The sequence below is a fragment of the Equus quagga genome, chromosome 21 (genome assembly GCF_021613505.1).
Source record: "Equus quagga isolate Etosha38 chromosome 21, UCLA_HA_Equagga_1.0, whole genome shotgun sequence".
NCBI classification, from domain to species: Eukaryota; Metazoa; Chordata; class Mammalia; order Perissodactyla; family Equidae; genus Equus; species Equus quagga.
This window is the reverse complement of record NC_060287.1, coordinates 38702576-38717690: the sequence shown is the minus strand read 5'-3', so window position 1 is coordinate 38717690 and position 15115 is coordinate 38702576. Positions and strand designations below refer to the sequence as shown.

The following is a 15115-nucleotide window of genomic DNA, read 5'->3' as shown; positions in this document are numbered from 1 at the left end:
CAGTGAGTCCATCCTCAGTCCTCTTCCAGAGAGAACTGGGAAACAGGAACTGTCCTTGCTATGTCTAACTCTGTTGATAATTGCTCTTAGGCTCCGCAAATCCACTTGGCAGACCCAGAGAGAAAATCTAAAACCAAGATGCTTAATTCCTTTCAAAATTAGGCATCTAAAAACCTTTGAGAACTATAATTAATACCTCTATTTAAATATATCCTTTCCCCTCTTTTAACAGAAAGATTCCTTATCATCCTGCCTGTATTTTCTCTGGATTTTTCACTCTCTTGAACAACGCTCATACAGACATGTGCTAATGTGATTATCCACGAATGAGTTAAATCTCAAATTCTATATCCAGTCCCACTTTTGGTTTAATTAATAGTGAAAAGATCCAAAGGACAGTGCTTATAATTTTAGTCTGATTTTAAAAATTGCCATGTCCTCAGTTTAAATGAGAAACAAATACAATCTGAAACGACCTTTTGCTAAAAAATTAAGATGAAAACTATCTTGCAAAAATCAATTTTCTGCGAATTCACATCCATCAGTTACGGCATCTCCTCCAGAGACTGGCGGTTCTTAGGACTTGAAGATGAGGTTTACAATGCTGGTGTGCTGTCAGAACTCCAAGAGCCCGGATACATCACACCTGGAAAGCGAAACCAAAAGGCCAGAGGGCTGGCAGCCACAGACCCCACAGCCTTAGAGTCAGTGAGCAGACACCAATCACAGGGCCCCACCAAGTCAGGGAGCCGGGAAGGGCTGTGAAAGCTCCAGGTGCCCCCCACCCGACTCCAGGCCCACCCCCAGCCCCGCTCTCCACACCAGGGAGGGACTGCTGCACCCCCTGAGGGGACACCAGTGTCCCTTCTTGGGACACTCCGCTGGGCAGTCTGCCAGGACTCTCAGGAAGAGACCTCACTGAGCAGCAGGGCAGAGTTCCCCAAAGTTCTGAGGGAATCAGGAGTACACAATCTAGCTCACCACTCACGACAGAGAGCAAACAGCAAACGTTACCAAACATCACTACAAAGACTTGGTGACTCCTCAGGAGAGGAGCCCACGCTGAGCCAGTGACATTAAGGGTCCCTAAGGAAACAAGCTAAAAGAAGAAGAACCCACTAGTGGGATGGTGGGGAAGGGGTCCTGATGGGGGACAAGGAGCAGCCCCGCCCCAGCACCAGAGACAAGCAGAGCGAGGAGGGTATCACAGAACAAGACGTGGGACCCCACGCGAAGTGATGAAGGACACGAGGTGTCCGAGGCCTAGCAGGGCAGAGAGGGCCTCCCTCTGGGCGTGACCTTGCCCGGCGTGTTGTGGATCACGTGAGGTCCTAGGAGGGGGTGATCCAGCACAAAGCGGCAGCCCCAGAGCAGAGAGGGGCACTGTGTTGTGGGGGAACGGGACTCAGTGACAGGAGAACGCTCACTGACAGCGATTGTTCGAATAAGCAAACACATGGAAGACAAGGAGTGCCTGGCTTCTCCGTGTCAGAGATGGGAGTTACCAGAATTAACCCTGTGGTGTTGGATTGGAATTGGATTGTGTGTGCGTACACGATGTGTGTGCATGCCACAAAGCTACATATGGAACACACGCAAATGTATGTGTGGACGGACACACATGCATACACATACCACATACATCTATTCTCTAGGTAAGTCCACTGTGAGGGCTCAACAACAAAGAGCACTCCTAACTCCAGATCTTCATTTCTAAATACAGTTTTCCACCAGAAAGAACCACGGCTCCTTGGAGAAACAGCTGACCCCAGAGCTTCAGCAGGGACAGGACCAGAGGACCCTGGAAAATCCTGTGTAAGGGAGTGCTAAAAGAATAAGGACATTTCAAAAGGTCACAGAGGCCAAATCTGGGACAATTTGAGCATTAAAATAAATGATGACAGGAATGAATTACACTGCAAAAACTAGAAATCAACGAGTGCATGCTGACATCAATCAGTGCACAGGACTCTCACTTCCAGATGAGACGAAGTACAGGGACCAGACTGACACAGCCACCTGAAACAACCGAAAAAAACCCCATGAATCAAGGGTTTTCAAAACCCTGGATATCAGGGGACAAAGGACAGAAATCCTCAAGAGAGGGAAATGAGGTGAGCCCGGCGAGGGGCCCAGCTGACCCCCTGGAGTTTCCAGACCACAGCACATGGCAGGGCACTGAGGGAAAGTCTGGCAGATGCCCTGCGTGGATGAGAAAGGGCCGAAGAGTCCTGGGAGACGAAGGCAGCTGACTTCATAGGAGGTCGGAGTATCCTGGAAGAGAGTGCACCAAGCACAAAGAGAACCCAAGAGGTCTGCAGAGGGGCCCCTCGAGTATTCAGCAGGGAATTGATCAGCACATGTGTGCATGTACCACCCAAAGCCATGGAGAGACCCAGCAGGCAGGACTAGACACTCACAAGGGGCCTGGAAAGGGGCCAGACTGGAAAACCTCAAGTCACTGGGTGGGGCAGTCAGGAAGTAAGGAATAACTAGGGCTGGACTGGGCACTGCTCCAGACCCATTAAATCATAAAATCAATACCTAAAAGGATCAAACTTAGCAAGCAGATTAAACAAAACTCAAGAAAACTTTTAGGATTACAAATATACCAGCATCAAACAAGATAAAATTCACAATGTCTGGCATCCAATAAAAACTTGCCAGGTAGACAAAGAAGAAAGAATATATGACCCATAGTAAGTAGAAAAATCAGTCAATAGAAATAGACTCAGTAATGACACAGATAATAGAATTAGCAGACAAAGCCATTTAAATAGTTACTATAACCATATTTCATATATTCAAGAAGGCAGAAGAAAGACTGATGTTAAGCAGAGACATGGAAGATCTTTTAAAAAGAAGGAAAAGACCCACGTGGAACTTCTAGAGATGAAAACCACAAAGTCTAAACTGAAAAATACACTGGGTGGGACTAAGGGCGGATTAGACACTGCAAAAGAAACAGTTAGTTAACTTGAAGACAGAAAAACAGAAATTATCCAAATGAAACACATGACTGATCAAACATCAACAGCGCGTCAGTGAGCTGCAAGACTTCAAGTGGCCTAATATATAATTAACTGGAGTCCCCAAAGGAGAGAAAGGGAGAAACATAAAAAATATTTGCAGAAATAATAACCAAAAATGTTCCAAATTCGATCAAACTTATAAGGCAAAGAAGCCCAAAAAACCCAAAGCACAAGAAACATGAAGAAAACTATACTAAGGCATATCATAATCAAATTGTTTAAAACCAGTGATAAACGGAAAAGATCTTAAAACCCAAAGAAAAAAAAGACACTTTATGTGGAAAGTAACACAACAAAAATGAAAGATTTCTCATGGGTAACAATGGAAACCAAGACAGCGGAGTAACAACTTTAAGTGTCGAAAGGAAAAAAGAACTGTCAAACCAGAATTCTATACTCAGTGAAGTAAATTAAAGTGAGGCAAAATAAAAACTTTCTCAGACATATGAGAGCTGCCAGAACTCAGCAGCAATGGACCTGCACTCTAAGACGTGAAGGAAGTCCTTCAGTGGAGGAGACGAACCCCATGGGAACTCGGGATCTGCACAGAGGACAGGGGAGCTCTGAGAATGGTCCTCATGCAGGCAGATATGAAGACGTGTTCTCTTATGCTTCATCTCCTGAAAACATAACTGACTGAAAACATAAGAGTAACAACCTCCTGTGGGGTCTGTAACACGCAGAGGATTAACACGTATGCCACGACGGCACAGCACACTGCTGGGAAGTTCTCAGCCCGCGTGGCAGTAGAACGTGACCTGAAGGTCATGACTGAGGTGGTAAGTTACTGACGTACACTATAAACCCTAAAGCAACTACTGAGAGAACATAACTAAGAGTTTTACTTTTAAATCTAAGATCCTAAACATTATCAACTTGCTCCAGGAACTTTTGCTTAAGAGATAATACTCAAAACTAAAACAAAACAAAAACCTACAACAAGAACAAAAAAACAGAGGCTCTCTATTAGAAAATGTAATTTTAGGAAAAGAAACCTCCTTCATAATGTCCACAAAAACTATATTTTTATGAAAAATGTTATGACCCATTACTAAAGGACACAAAAACGGCATAAAGAATGGAGACACAAACCATGCCCCCAGGTGGGAAGATTCATGATTACTGAAATTCTTCTCAGGTGAACCTGTAACTTACTCAAGGCAATCCCAATCAAAGCGCCTCCAGTCTTGTCTTTTTCTTTTCAACTGCTGTTCCAGTCACCTCCTGCTTTGCCACAAACCTCTACACTATGCGGTGGTCCGGAAGATTTACTCTGCTCACGAGTCTACGAGCCAGCGATTTGGTGGATAGCTCGCCTGCTCCACCTAGCGTGAGCTGTGGCGCTAGAAGGCTGGGCGCAGGGGCCAGCCCACGCCTGCTGGCGGACGCTAGCGTGTTGGCCAGGACCTGCTGGGACCGGGGCTCTACACCTCCAGGTGGCCTTCCCATGGGGACTTCACTTCCTCACACAATGGTGTCTGGGCTCTAAGAGCAAGCATACCAAGAGGACCCAGCAGGAGACACATTACCTTTTATGACTTAGTCTTTTTCAAAAGTCACAGTGCCCCTTCTGCCAGGCAGAGGCCCTCTCAGATTCAACTGGAGGAAACACAGACCAGCCTCTCAATGGAGGAATGTCACTAGCGAGTAGAGAAGGGCATGTGGGATGGGATATATTGGTACAGCCATTTTGGGAAAACAAAATTTATACACCTAACAATCTGATTCTAAAATTTCTAAGGAAGAGAAAATAGCCAAGAGATTTATTTTAAAGAAGAGATACCAATACATATTATAAAAATGTAATAATTAGAAGTCTGGTCCTGGCACAGAACAGACAATGGTTAATAGAACTGAGGTGTCTAGGATATTGCGCATACAGGATGTTGGTTTAAAATAAAGGTGACACTTTTGATAAGTGGGGAAAAGACAGTCGATTATGAAATGAAGTCAAACTAATTTGCTACCCATTTAGACTATAATATTAGATCATGAAGCCCCAAATCTCCTACTACACACAAAAATAACCTGAAACTATACAGGTCCAAATATAAAACAAACTATCAAATGATTAAAAGAACATATAGGAGAAGATCAATTCTTATCTTCAGATAGACCAGGCCTTCCTAAACATGATACACTACTCAGAAACTGGTTTTTTAATTACATATTTTGCTCCATAAAAAATATATTTATGAATACCTATACAACTAAATAATAAGATCAACCACCTACAGAAAACAGGACTTACGGAAGATGCAAGAGGGTAGAACACACCAATAATAGAAGAGTTGAACATGGCACTGTCAGTTCAAGACAGGCCAAGAGGACAACACAGCAAAACAGAAATGAGCTAAACAATACAACCAGTAAGACAGCTCTTACAAACACATATTTACCATTATAATCTGAAAACAGAGAAAATACATTCTCAAACACACATGGAACAACCACAAAAACTGATCATTTATTTGGACACAGAGAAGACAAGTTTCATAAGGCCACTCTGATCACAATGCAGTCACCTGGAAGAGGACCAGGTGAACGAACGCGGGGCTCTCCGCGGGTCTGTTCCTGGGCGCAGCAATTCTGAAAGCACTGTGCGCAGACTGCAGGACTGAGCAGCTAACGTGTGGACGCTGCTGGGAGCCAGGGCGGAGATCAACATGGACTGGGCTACGGCAAGAAGGAGCCTGTGGGGTTAGGCTACAGTTGGAGGCATGAGCATCAACTCAGGATTTCTAAGATGTGTACTCTCTCAACTCCGCCTACTGAAGGGCATAGACGCGGCGATACTCCCCGAGTGCTCCGTGAAGAAATGGCTGATCCCAGGACAAGGGAGCAAAGGTCCAAGAACCAAGAATACGTTGCTATGCCAGAAAGTTAGAAAATGCTCCAAAGGACACAGGAGCCAGCTGGAGGTGACACTCAGTGGGCAAATCCGGGACAACTCAAGCACCAAGATAAGAAAGGATAACTGACTACAGAGCATTAAATAAAGCAGAAACCCAGACAGACTCTTCTCCAGAGCATAGCACCAGCTGAGACATTTAGGGGCATGGCATTTGCAGCTCTGAGTAAAGACTGGTTCAGGAAGGATCATCAGTGGGCGCTAAATCTAAGCAGGACAAGGAGCAGGACCCTCATGTGGTCTGAAAGGGGCTCCCCAGAGAGGGCTTCTTGGTTGCAAGGGCAAAAAAGAACTATAGCATGGAGAAATCGGACAACCCCTCACACGAGGTCGAATCTAACACTGCCACTGAGGGCTGTAGAGAAGAGTCAGCACAGCAGGCGGGACGGCCACTTCTGGGCCTGCTCCCAAGGCTGGCATCTGGGAACGCAGATTTGGGGAGGGTTCCCGCCACCGTGAGGCAAGAGTGCCTCACTGGGCCTAAACTGCGGTACAAACACTATGGCTTGTGCTGACACCTGCTCCCCTCTGGGACTCCACAGTTTTGGTACATGCCAGGCAGAGGCTGCCTACATGACTGGCCCCCGATAAACACCCTGGACACTGAGTCTCTAACCAGCTTCCCTTCTAGACGACATCTCAGACGTGCCGTCACACTCACTGCTGGGGGAGTAAGACCATCAACAACTCCCCTGGGAAAGGTCACAAAGCAAAACCAGCAAACGCAAAAGGTGTGGCCCAGGGGCAAAGTCCAGGGGAAACGAGGCCTGAGCTTCGAGTCCCCGCTCATTAAAATTACAAAGAACGACTTCTGCAGCCTCAGATTCAGGTTAAAATGTCACAGTATGCAACAATTTATATATTTTGTATACTGCAAAATGCTTACTTTATTGGAGTCAAAACCGGAAGAAATGACCCACAGAATTCTATATTAATACATGACTGAAAAATTCTGTCAAGAACAAAAAGTTTCGGGGCCAGCCCAGTGGCACAACGGTTAAGTCCGCACATTCCACTTCAGTGGCCCAGGGTTCACCAGTTCGGATCCTGGGCGTGGACCTATGCACCACTTGTCAAGCCATGCTGTGGCAGGTGTCCCACATATAAAGTAGAGGAAGGTGGGCACAGATGTTAGCTCAGGGCCAGTCTTCCTCAGCAAAAAGAGGACTGGCAGCATACGTTAGCTCAGGGCTAATCTTCCTCAAAAAAAAAAAAAAAGGAATGAAAAGTTTCCTTCTAGGTTCATAAATACACAACTGCATAGTACAAGTGAAGGCCACCATACCCACACAGTAGTGTCCCTCGCTCGATGGGCAGTCATGAAGAGCCTCCTGCAAAAGACACCATGATGGGAGGAAGCAGGACACAGGGCCCCGCCCTCAGAAAGTCGATACACCAGCGAGAGAGACAAACAGCATGATCAAGCAGAGTAACTGCCATGATGGTGAACACAGGGCGTTATGAAAACAAAACTGACAGCGAATACTAAAGATACCTAGTGGCCAGTCGGGGACAGTGAGATGGCTCACAATAACTGGCAACACAGGAAGGAAGACTGTCTTTGGTGATTACCATGAGTGCAAGGCCCTGCACCAGGACAGAAACATGCAGGGACAAAGCTGCACGTCTAGCTGAGGAAGGGAGAAAAGAGAAGACCACCAACACACAGAGTACATTAAAAAGTAAGTGTGAAAAATTACAGTTGTCTTAACAAAGCCCAGACAGGTGCATGCTTAGTCCCACCGCAAGCGCCCTCCCCTCGAGGAGCACTTACACAGCACTCTGTCCAGTAGATGTGCAGGAAGGGGAAGGTGAGCAGGGCCTTGTTCCCTTCCTTAGGCAGCAGCTCCTCCTTGAACTGAACAAAGTTAGACTCCAGGTGAATCATCTTCGGAGCCCGGCCATAGGACCTAGAAACAATGTTTAACACGCCACTGAGAAGAACGTTCAGCAGAAAGAAAGAGGAAAAACACAACATAATTTAATCATAGCTCTGAGTTCAGAAGTACATATATAATATTAACCCTGAATTGTAACTATAATACTCTGTCCAAAAAGTTCTAGCAATTACTTTAATAATTCACAGTTCACATTTACATGTCAAACTCCCCCCTCCATAAAATCTTTCATTTTGCTCAATGACAGCACACAGCAATACTCTACCTCACCAGGCTGTTTGCAGTGCTATAGACTTCTGAGACAAACGGGCATCACTTGCAATTTAACTGAATCTCTAGTCACTACATAAGAGAGGAAACGCGCTCCCAGATGCCAAGCACAGTGGGAAGCTACGAAAGCTTTCATCTGCGCTAACACTTTTGGGACAATCTGTACCATTCAAAAAAGAGAGAACTGTCCGATGAAAGAGAACACGTTTTTGTTTGCAGAGCATGAAAAAACAGTGGTAAACTCTCTTTCTCAACCAAAGAAGAAAAAGAAGATGGAGGAATCCCACAAGCTACAGACATCTAATCTAAGGCTGTCAGAGGATATGGATGCTATTTCATTACACTTCCGAAAAATGAATTATGCTACATACATCTTTTTTCCATACCTCTATTTTCCACCAGTAGTAGCTGTGTCTCCTTTAAATTCCAAGAGCTGGATTTCGTATTCTTTGGAGTCTCTGTTTAGTAAGCTGACACCAACCACATTTAACACGATTAGGCTCATACTTGAACTTGCGTATTTCCCATTGCAGGCTCTATTTTTTCCTGTCCCTTGTGGGATTAATCGAGTTTTCTTTTTCCATCCTTTTTCTCTGCTGGCTTGAAAGTCTAACCATCTATCTCTACTCCACTATTTTTAATATGCATGAACAAATCATTCTTTCAAAGACTAAAGCAAATGTCGACCCTCTTCTTGAACGAGACAGGAAAGATACACTTTCTTCTCTGCTTCCTTCCCCATATCTGAAATTTTAGATTTTTTAATTTTTAAAAAGATTGATACCTTAATTTTAGTAAAATATTTTTATGACTTGTTGCTGGCAGCCACTTCTTTCATCCTGTGAATTCTGGGCTCATTTTTCTTCTTGTTGAGATACGCCCTTTAATTCTTTCAGACAGGGCCGTAAGATTTCTGATCATCTGTGTCTGAGAAGGTTTCTAGTAAGCACTGCTTCCCAACTATCTCCGTGCTCTGGCAAACAGTGAACATAATATTTGAATGGCACCCTGGAGCAAACATATGTGGCTTTGTGCAGCCAGAAGTGACAGGTGAGGGCCCCTGGCCATCCTGGGCCCCAGCTGGCCCCCAAGGCCTCAGAGGAACAGAATCTCTCACACCTGCGTCGTCCTGGGCTGGGGGCGGGGGCGGGGGGGCTCGGATTCAGCCTTCCTTCTTCAGGAGAGTGCAGGGGATAGGATCAGAAGCCCAGTCTTAGGTGCTGTATTTCCTGCTGCATTGTAAGCCTGGACAGAGACTGTAGGTTCGGATTTGCTCTTCTCCTGCTTCCTTGGCACAGCTTTTTGTTTGCTTTGTTTTATCTTCATTCTGCCGGACATTCAGCGAGCTCCTGCAATCTCCTGATTCCCATCTGGGAAAATCCTGACACCAGCCCTTCATTCTCTGTTCTCTCCTCTGAAACACCTACTAGAGGGACACTGAAACTCCTGGATGTAGCCTGTGTCTCTGCTCTTCTTCCATGCTTTCCAGCTCCAGCCCTTGGCATCAATCTCCAGCAGTAAACTCCAATTTCGAAGCTCCATCTTCCAACTCACTAATTTGCTCTTCAGCTACACGACTGTTCACTGCATCTAGTAAAGTTTCTGCTTCAATTTTTTTATTTCCAAGATCTAATCAATTTCTAATTTTTATCATAGTAATATGTACATGCTTTAACATGTTAAATAGTACTGAGAAGCTTTTCTCTCTCACACCCCCTCCCCCACGACAGGAGCAGGCGCCTCCCCATCCTTCTCTGGCCTCCTCCCACATGTGTTTCCTGTAGCTACTCTAACCAACGACCACAAACCTGGAGGCTTAAAACACTAATTATCTCACAGCTCAGAAGCCACAAATCTGAGATCACGGTGTGGCAGCGTTGCTTCCTTCTGGAAGCCCTAAGGGAGAATCCGTTCCTGGCCTCTCTCCTGCTGCTGGCAAGCCGTGGCGTTGTTTGGCTTACAGACGCAGCACTCCAATCTCTGTCTCCATCGTCACGTGATCTTCTCCCCCGTGTCTTCTACAGACACTTGCCGTTGGATTTAAGGCCCACACTACTCTCATGCAGAAATCCTTAACTTGATTACATCTGCAAAGACCCGTATTCCAAATAAGGTCACATTCACAGGTCCCAGGTGGACATATTTTTTGGGAGGCGGAAGTCAACACGCTACACCTCCCCGAGCACTTTAAATTTAGAGACAATCTTCGACTGTCCATGATGGAAGATGCAGAACCAGCTGTGTGTGCCCAAGCTCTTGCTCTCCCTCCACCCTCCAGCAGTTCTATCACGAGTCGTTGTCCATGTTGTTTCCCTTATTAGTAAATGTAGCAACACTGCTCACTAATGAGCCAAGTAACACACTATGGTTACAGGAGCCTTATAATGTAACTTTTCTTCTTGGCATTTTTTATTTTCCTAGCTCGCAGTATCAACATTTTTAATTCCTCTCAAGCTCTCCAACAGAACTGTAAACCCTCTGATCACTACCCACACACAGTCAAGCATCAGACATCTATCAATTCTCTTCCCTGGAAGCGTCCCTCAGGAGCCCAGAGTCCTCCTGCACCAATCAGGGAGGCAGCCTCGGTCCTAAACGTGATGAAGCACATCCCCCCAGTGTTAGCCGAGAAAGGGAATGTGGCAGGCCTTTTCCAGGAGCCATCGGCTTCTCCTGAGATGAGGTCTCCACTCGCTGGGATGTGGCACACAGTTCTCGGATCTCGGCTGTGCCCTGTTCAGACTGAGACTTGCTGGTTTCAGAATGGCACTTCTCCCGCTTTCTGTAGTGCCTCGTATCCAAGAGTCTGGAGGTTTTCTGTCCACAGAAAGACTCTCCAGGCCCCTGCAGGAGCAGGCAAGCTTGGTCACTTCAACAAACAAACACACACACACAGACACACACACACATACACACGGCAGCAGGAGCCCTGCATCTAACTACTCCCTGTCCACACTTTCTGCTACCACCTTTCCAACCTGGTCTTACCCTCGCCTTCCAAGGCCATGGGCCCTGTCACCTGCCAGGGGACTCATCTGCTTCTCAGGGAGCCACCTCTGCAGACACATGGCTTTCTCAGCTCTCTCTCCCAATTCCTCTGTGTCTCTTCCTTCTCCCGGAAGGTGTTCCCAGCTCTCTGCTGCCTCCATCTCCACCCCCCGCCTCTGTCCTTGTGCACCGAGGCATTTTCAGCACTTTTTTCCTCATTTAGTGAGGTTTGAGGAAGACGAAGAGATGAATACATATATTCAATCTATGTAGTTTATTTCATTTTTTCTTCTTCCTCATAACCCCTTTCTTGTTTCTTGGACACACTTTTTTTCTTTTATCTTTCTGAATGTGTAAACAGTGTCTACTTATTCAAAATCCTTCCAGATTACTCCATTTTGTCGGGTACTAAACTCCTCCACTTGTAGGCTTCTTCTCTCTTGTTCATAGCACTGGGCCTCCTCAGATGCTGAGCACTTCTTCTGTAAGGGCATTCTCCCACATCCTGTACACTCTTTATACTGAACGTTAGTAACTAAACACATTCCTTCTAACACTATAATTGTGCAGAAAAAATAGACTTGATTCACTAGAGAACCTGGGTAAGTCATCCCCAGAAAGCCATAGGAATTCTTCACGTTACAATGGTATAAAGTGGTGGTCAGACAGGAATAATGCAGCAAGAATTAGAATTACACGAACATCAATAACAACGGGAGATTTTTTATACACCTTGGTTAAAATCAGATTACCTGTGTTAACAAGTCAAAATCCAAACATTTTCTAGAAATAATATCTAATCTTACCAGAAATAAGTTTTCTAATAAGATAATTCAAAGTCAATTATTTCCTCTGATCAAGTCATTAGATGAACAATTACACACAACAGGTCAACTGGGATGGTTGATCTGGTTTCTCTCCTAATTTTTAAATAACATTTTCTGGACACTGTCTCATCCTTAAGCAAAGAGCACAGGAGCTCAGGGTGGAGAGGGCTCTTGACGAGAGCGCACACCGAGAGCACATTTTCTGCTTGATGCGCAGTCTGAGTGAGCGCACGTCTCCTTTCCAAACGCCTGTGTCTTGAAGACATTCTGATGAGCCATGAAGAATCAGAAGTCATCCCTACAAAAGCGAGCCTTTAACTCAGAGGACCTGTCTTGCTTCCAGCACCCTAGGTCTCGCTGAGACAATCAGCACACTCCTTAAAGAATAAGGCCCACAGATTCAGGGATGCCACACAGCTTCTTTACGATCCACTTAGAACTGAGGCTTCAACTGTTACTACCTCACTTGCTCACAAAAATGTCTAAAAATGGGGGGTGGCCCCGTGGCCGAGTGGTTAAGTTCGCGCGCTTGGCTGCAGGCGGCCCAGTGTTTGGTTCGAATCCTGGGCGCGGACATGGCACTGCTCATCAAACAACGCTGAGGCAGCGTCCCACATACCACAACTAGAAGAACCCACAACGAAGAATATACAACTATGTACCGGGGGCTTTGGGGAGAAAAAGGAGAAAATAAAATCTTTAAAAAAAAAAAAAATGTCTAAAAATGAAGAGGGAGATACACCCAGAAAACAATAGGCCATACCGTCTCCATTCCATCGGTTCCCTTGGAAGCTGCTGGGACAGCGTCGGATAAACAGAGGTAAATAAATTCTGATCTCCAGCACCTATAACAGGAACAAAGAGAAATCCAGCTATGACATTTTTAGATGAATATAGCAAAATTGGCTCTAAAGGTTATTAAATGGGTAATTTTAGACAACTTTATACTTAGTAATATGACATTACAAAACAAGGCTTCTTCATACCTTTAAATAACTGGTCTCAGGAAAACCCAGCCCTTGACATACATGATCTAACTTAACCCTCACAACACCTCTGTGAGGTAGGTACATATGATTTTCCCCACAAGGAGAATGAGGATCAGGAAAGTTGAGTAAATTGCCCAAGGCCACAGAGCTTAGTAGAGATGCAGCCAGCTCAGCTCCCCTCAGCTTTCCTCCTGAGTCTGTGCTCTACAACCACTGCTCCCTTCAACTTCAGAACAGCTGCAGAACTCCGTGCAGACAAGGAATCCAGGGAAGTGAGCACGAATTTCTTCACCAAAATAAACTCAATATGCATCCAAACGCCAGTAGCAGCTACAATACACAGGACACTCTCCATGTGCACATATTACCCAAGACACCTGACATGCACTCTCTCGTTTAGTCCTCGGTAACTCCTAGAAGGCAAGGTCAAACACAACCAGACTTCACAGGTACAGAAAGCGGATCTGAGAGGTCAAGGCGTTTCGAGCACAAAGCTGGCCAGCGGCAGACACTAGTTCCGAATGCGGGTGCGCCTGACTTAATGCTGCCCACTCAGGTTTAATTCAGCTCTCCATCCTGGCTTTAAGAGAGCTGAAAACCCAGTTAGCGCTCATAAAACGATTGTACGACCATATTACACTTAAGCTAAAAAAAAATCTTTTCATATAGATGACTCAAATTCTTATACTCAGAGGATCCTCTTTTCAGCAAAACCATTTTCCAAACTGCTTTTATATTGATCTTAAAGCAATCACTGGGAATTGATATGGGCCATTAATACATCTGCTTATTTTGCTCTCATGGACCTAAAAAAACCTCCCCCAAACCACATAACAATGTCAAGTCACTGCTGAGAGGAATGATACTTCTAGGCAGCTGAGCCGAGAGGGGCAGAGAGGCGGGGTGCACCGTGACTGGACACAAACACTGAGGCCTGACCGCCAGGGTCCCATGTCAGCTCTGCCACGTACTGGCTGAATAAGCCTGGGGATATCATTCACCCTTCCTGGGTGTCGGGGGACCATCTGTGAAATGGGAAAATAAAAATACCTCCCCAACACAGCCTGGTGAGAATTAAATGAGTCAACACAGTAAATAACCTCCAACAAGGTCTGATGCAAAGTAAATACTTAATAAGGCTCACTATTACTACATTTTTTGTTAAAATAAAAATTTTTATGTTTATCATTTTTCATCATGGTCATTGGTAGTCATCTTAGAAATCATTACAGAAAATCTTCAGTTAGCTTCAGATTTATCTTTTTTCTTAAAGATTAGCATCTGAGCTGACATCTGTTACCAATCTTCTTTGTTTTCTTCTTCTCCCCCAAGCCCCCCAGTACACAGTTGTATATTCTAGTTGTAGGTCCTTCTGCTTGTGCTGTGGGACACCACCACAGCAAGGCCTGATGAGTGCTGTCATGTCTGCGCCCAGGATCCAAACTGGCGATACCCCAGGCTGCTGAAGTGGAACACACGAACTTAACCACTCTGCCACGGGGCTGGCCCCAGATTTCTTATCTTTGACTGCCAATTCCTGTTGCCTCTTTACAAGGTTCCAAGATGTTCTTTTCCTAACTTTTCTTTTTTTCAGTGAGGAAGATTGGCCCTGAGCTGACATCTGTGCCAATCCTCCTCTATTTTGTATGTGGGACGTCACCACAGCATGGCTTGGTGAGTAGTGTAGGTCTGCACCCAGGATCCAAACCCACTAACCCTAGGCTGCCAGAGCAGAGTGAGCAAACTTAACCACTACACCACCACGCCGGCCCCTACTAGGTCGCAAGATTAACATACAAAAACCACTATTCGTTGCTAGGTAGAAATGAGGGCAACTACATGGAAGCTTTCTCCTCTTTCACTTGATTTTCTGTATAAAACTACACACATGATCCTTGCAATAAAATCTAACATAAATGAACAATTAACGTATGTACACAGAGTAAAAAAATGAAATGCCTCCTACCCGCCCCCAAGCCATCTCCCACAGGAAATCCTGCTAAACAATAAAACTCGTCTAAATGGAAACTATGAAGTAACAGTTTTTCTTATATTCTATCTGGAATAAATCTTTAAGTCCAAACTTTAAAAGCAAACTGAAAAGAGTAGAGGTCAATTAGCACATCTGTCAAGTGCAAAGATGTCATCTGACAGTAACTGGGGACTTAACATGTGACCATTTGACCTCAGAACCTGTTAT

The 15115-nt window shown here is 45.2% G+C and overlaps 1 protein-coding gene across 2 annotated transcripts in view; it reads right to left on the bottom strand.

Moving 5' to 3' along the window:
* The window catches only part of LOC124231303 (trafficking protein particle complex subunit 10), a 102337-nt gene that overhangs the window by 64281 nt on the left and 22941 nt on the right, over positions 1-15115 (bottom strand). The window contains exons 2-3 of one of the 2 annotated variants that reach the window (XM_046648012.1): positions 12690-12771; positions 7718-7853 (exon numbers count right to left, since the gene is read on the bottom strand). In XM_046648012.1, the coding sequence (XP_046503968.1) occupies positions 7718-7853; positions 12690-12771 (218 nt within the window). Of the gene's footprint in view, positions 1-7717; positions 7854-12689; positions 12772-15115 lie in introns of those variants that run through there. The other variant, XM_046648013.1, reaches the window with a different exon arrangement.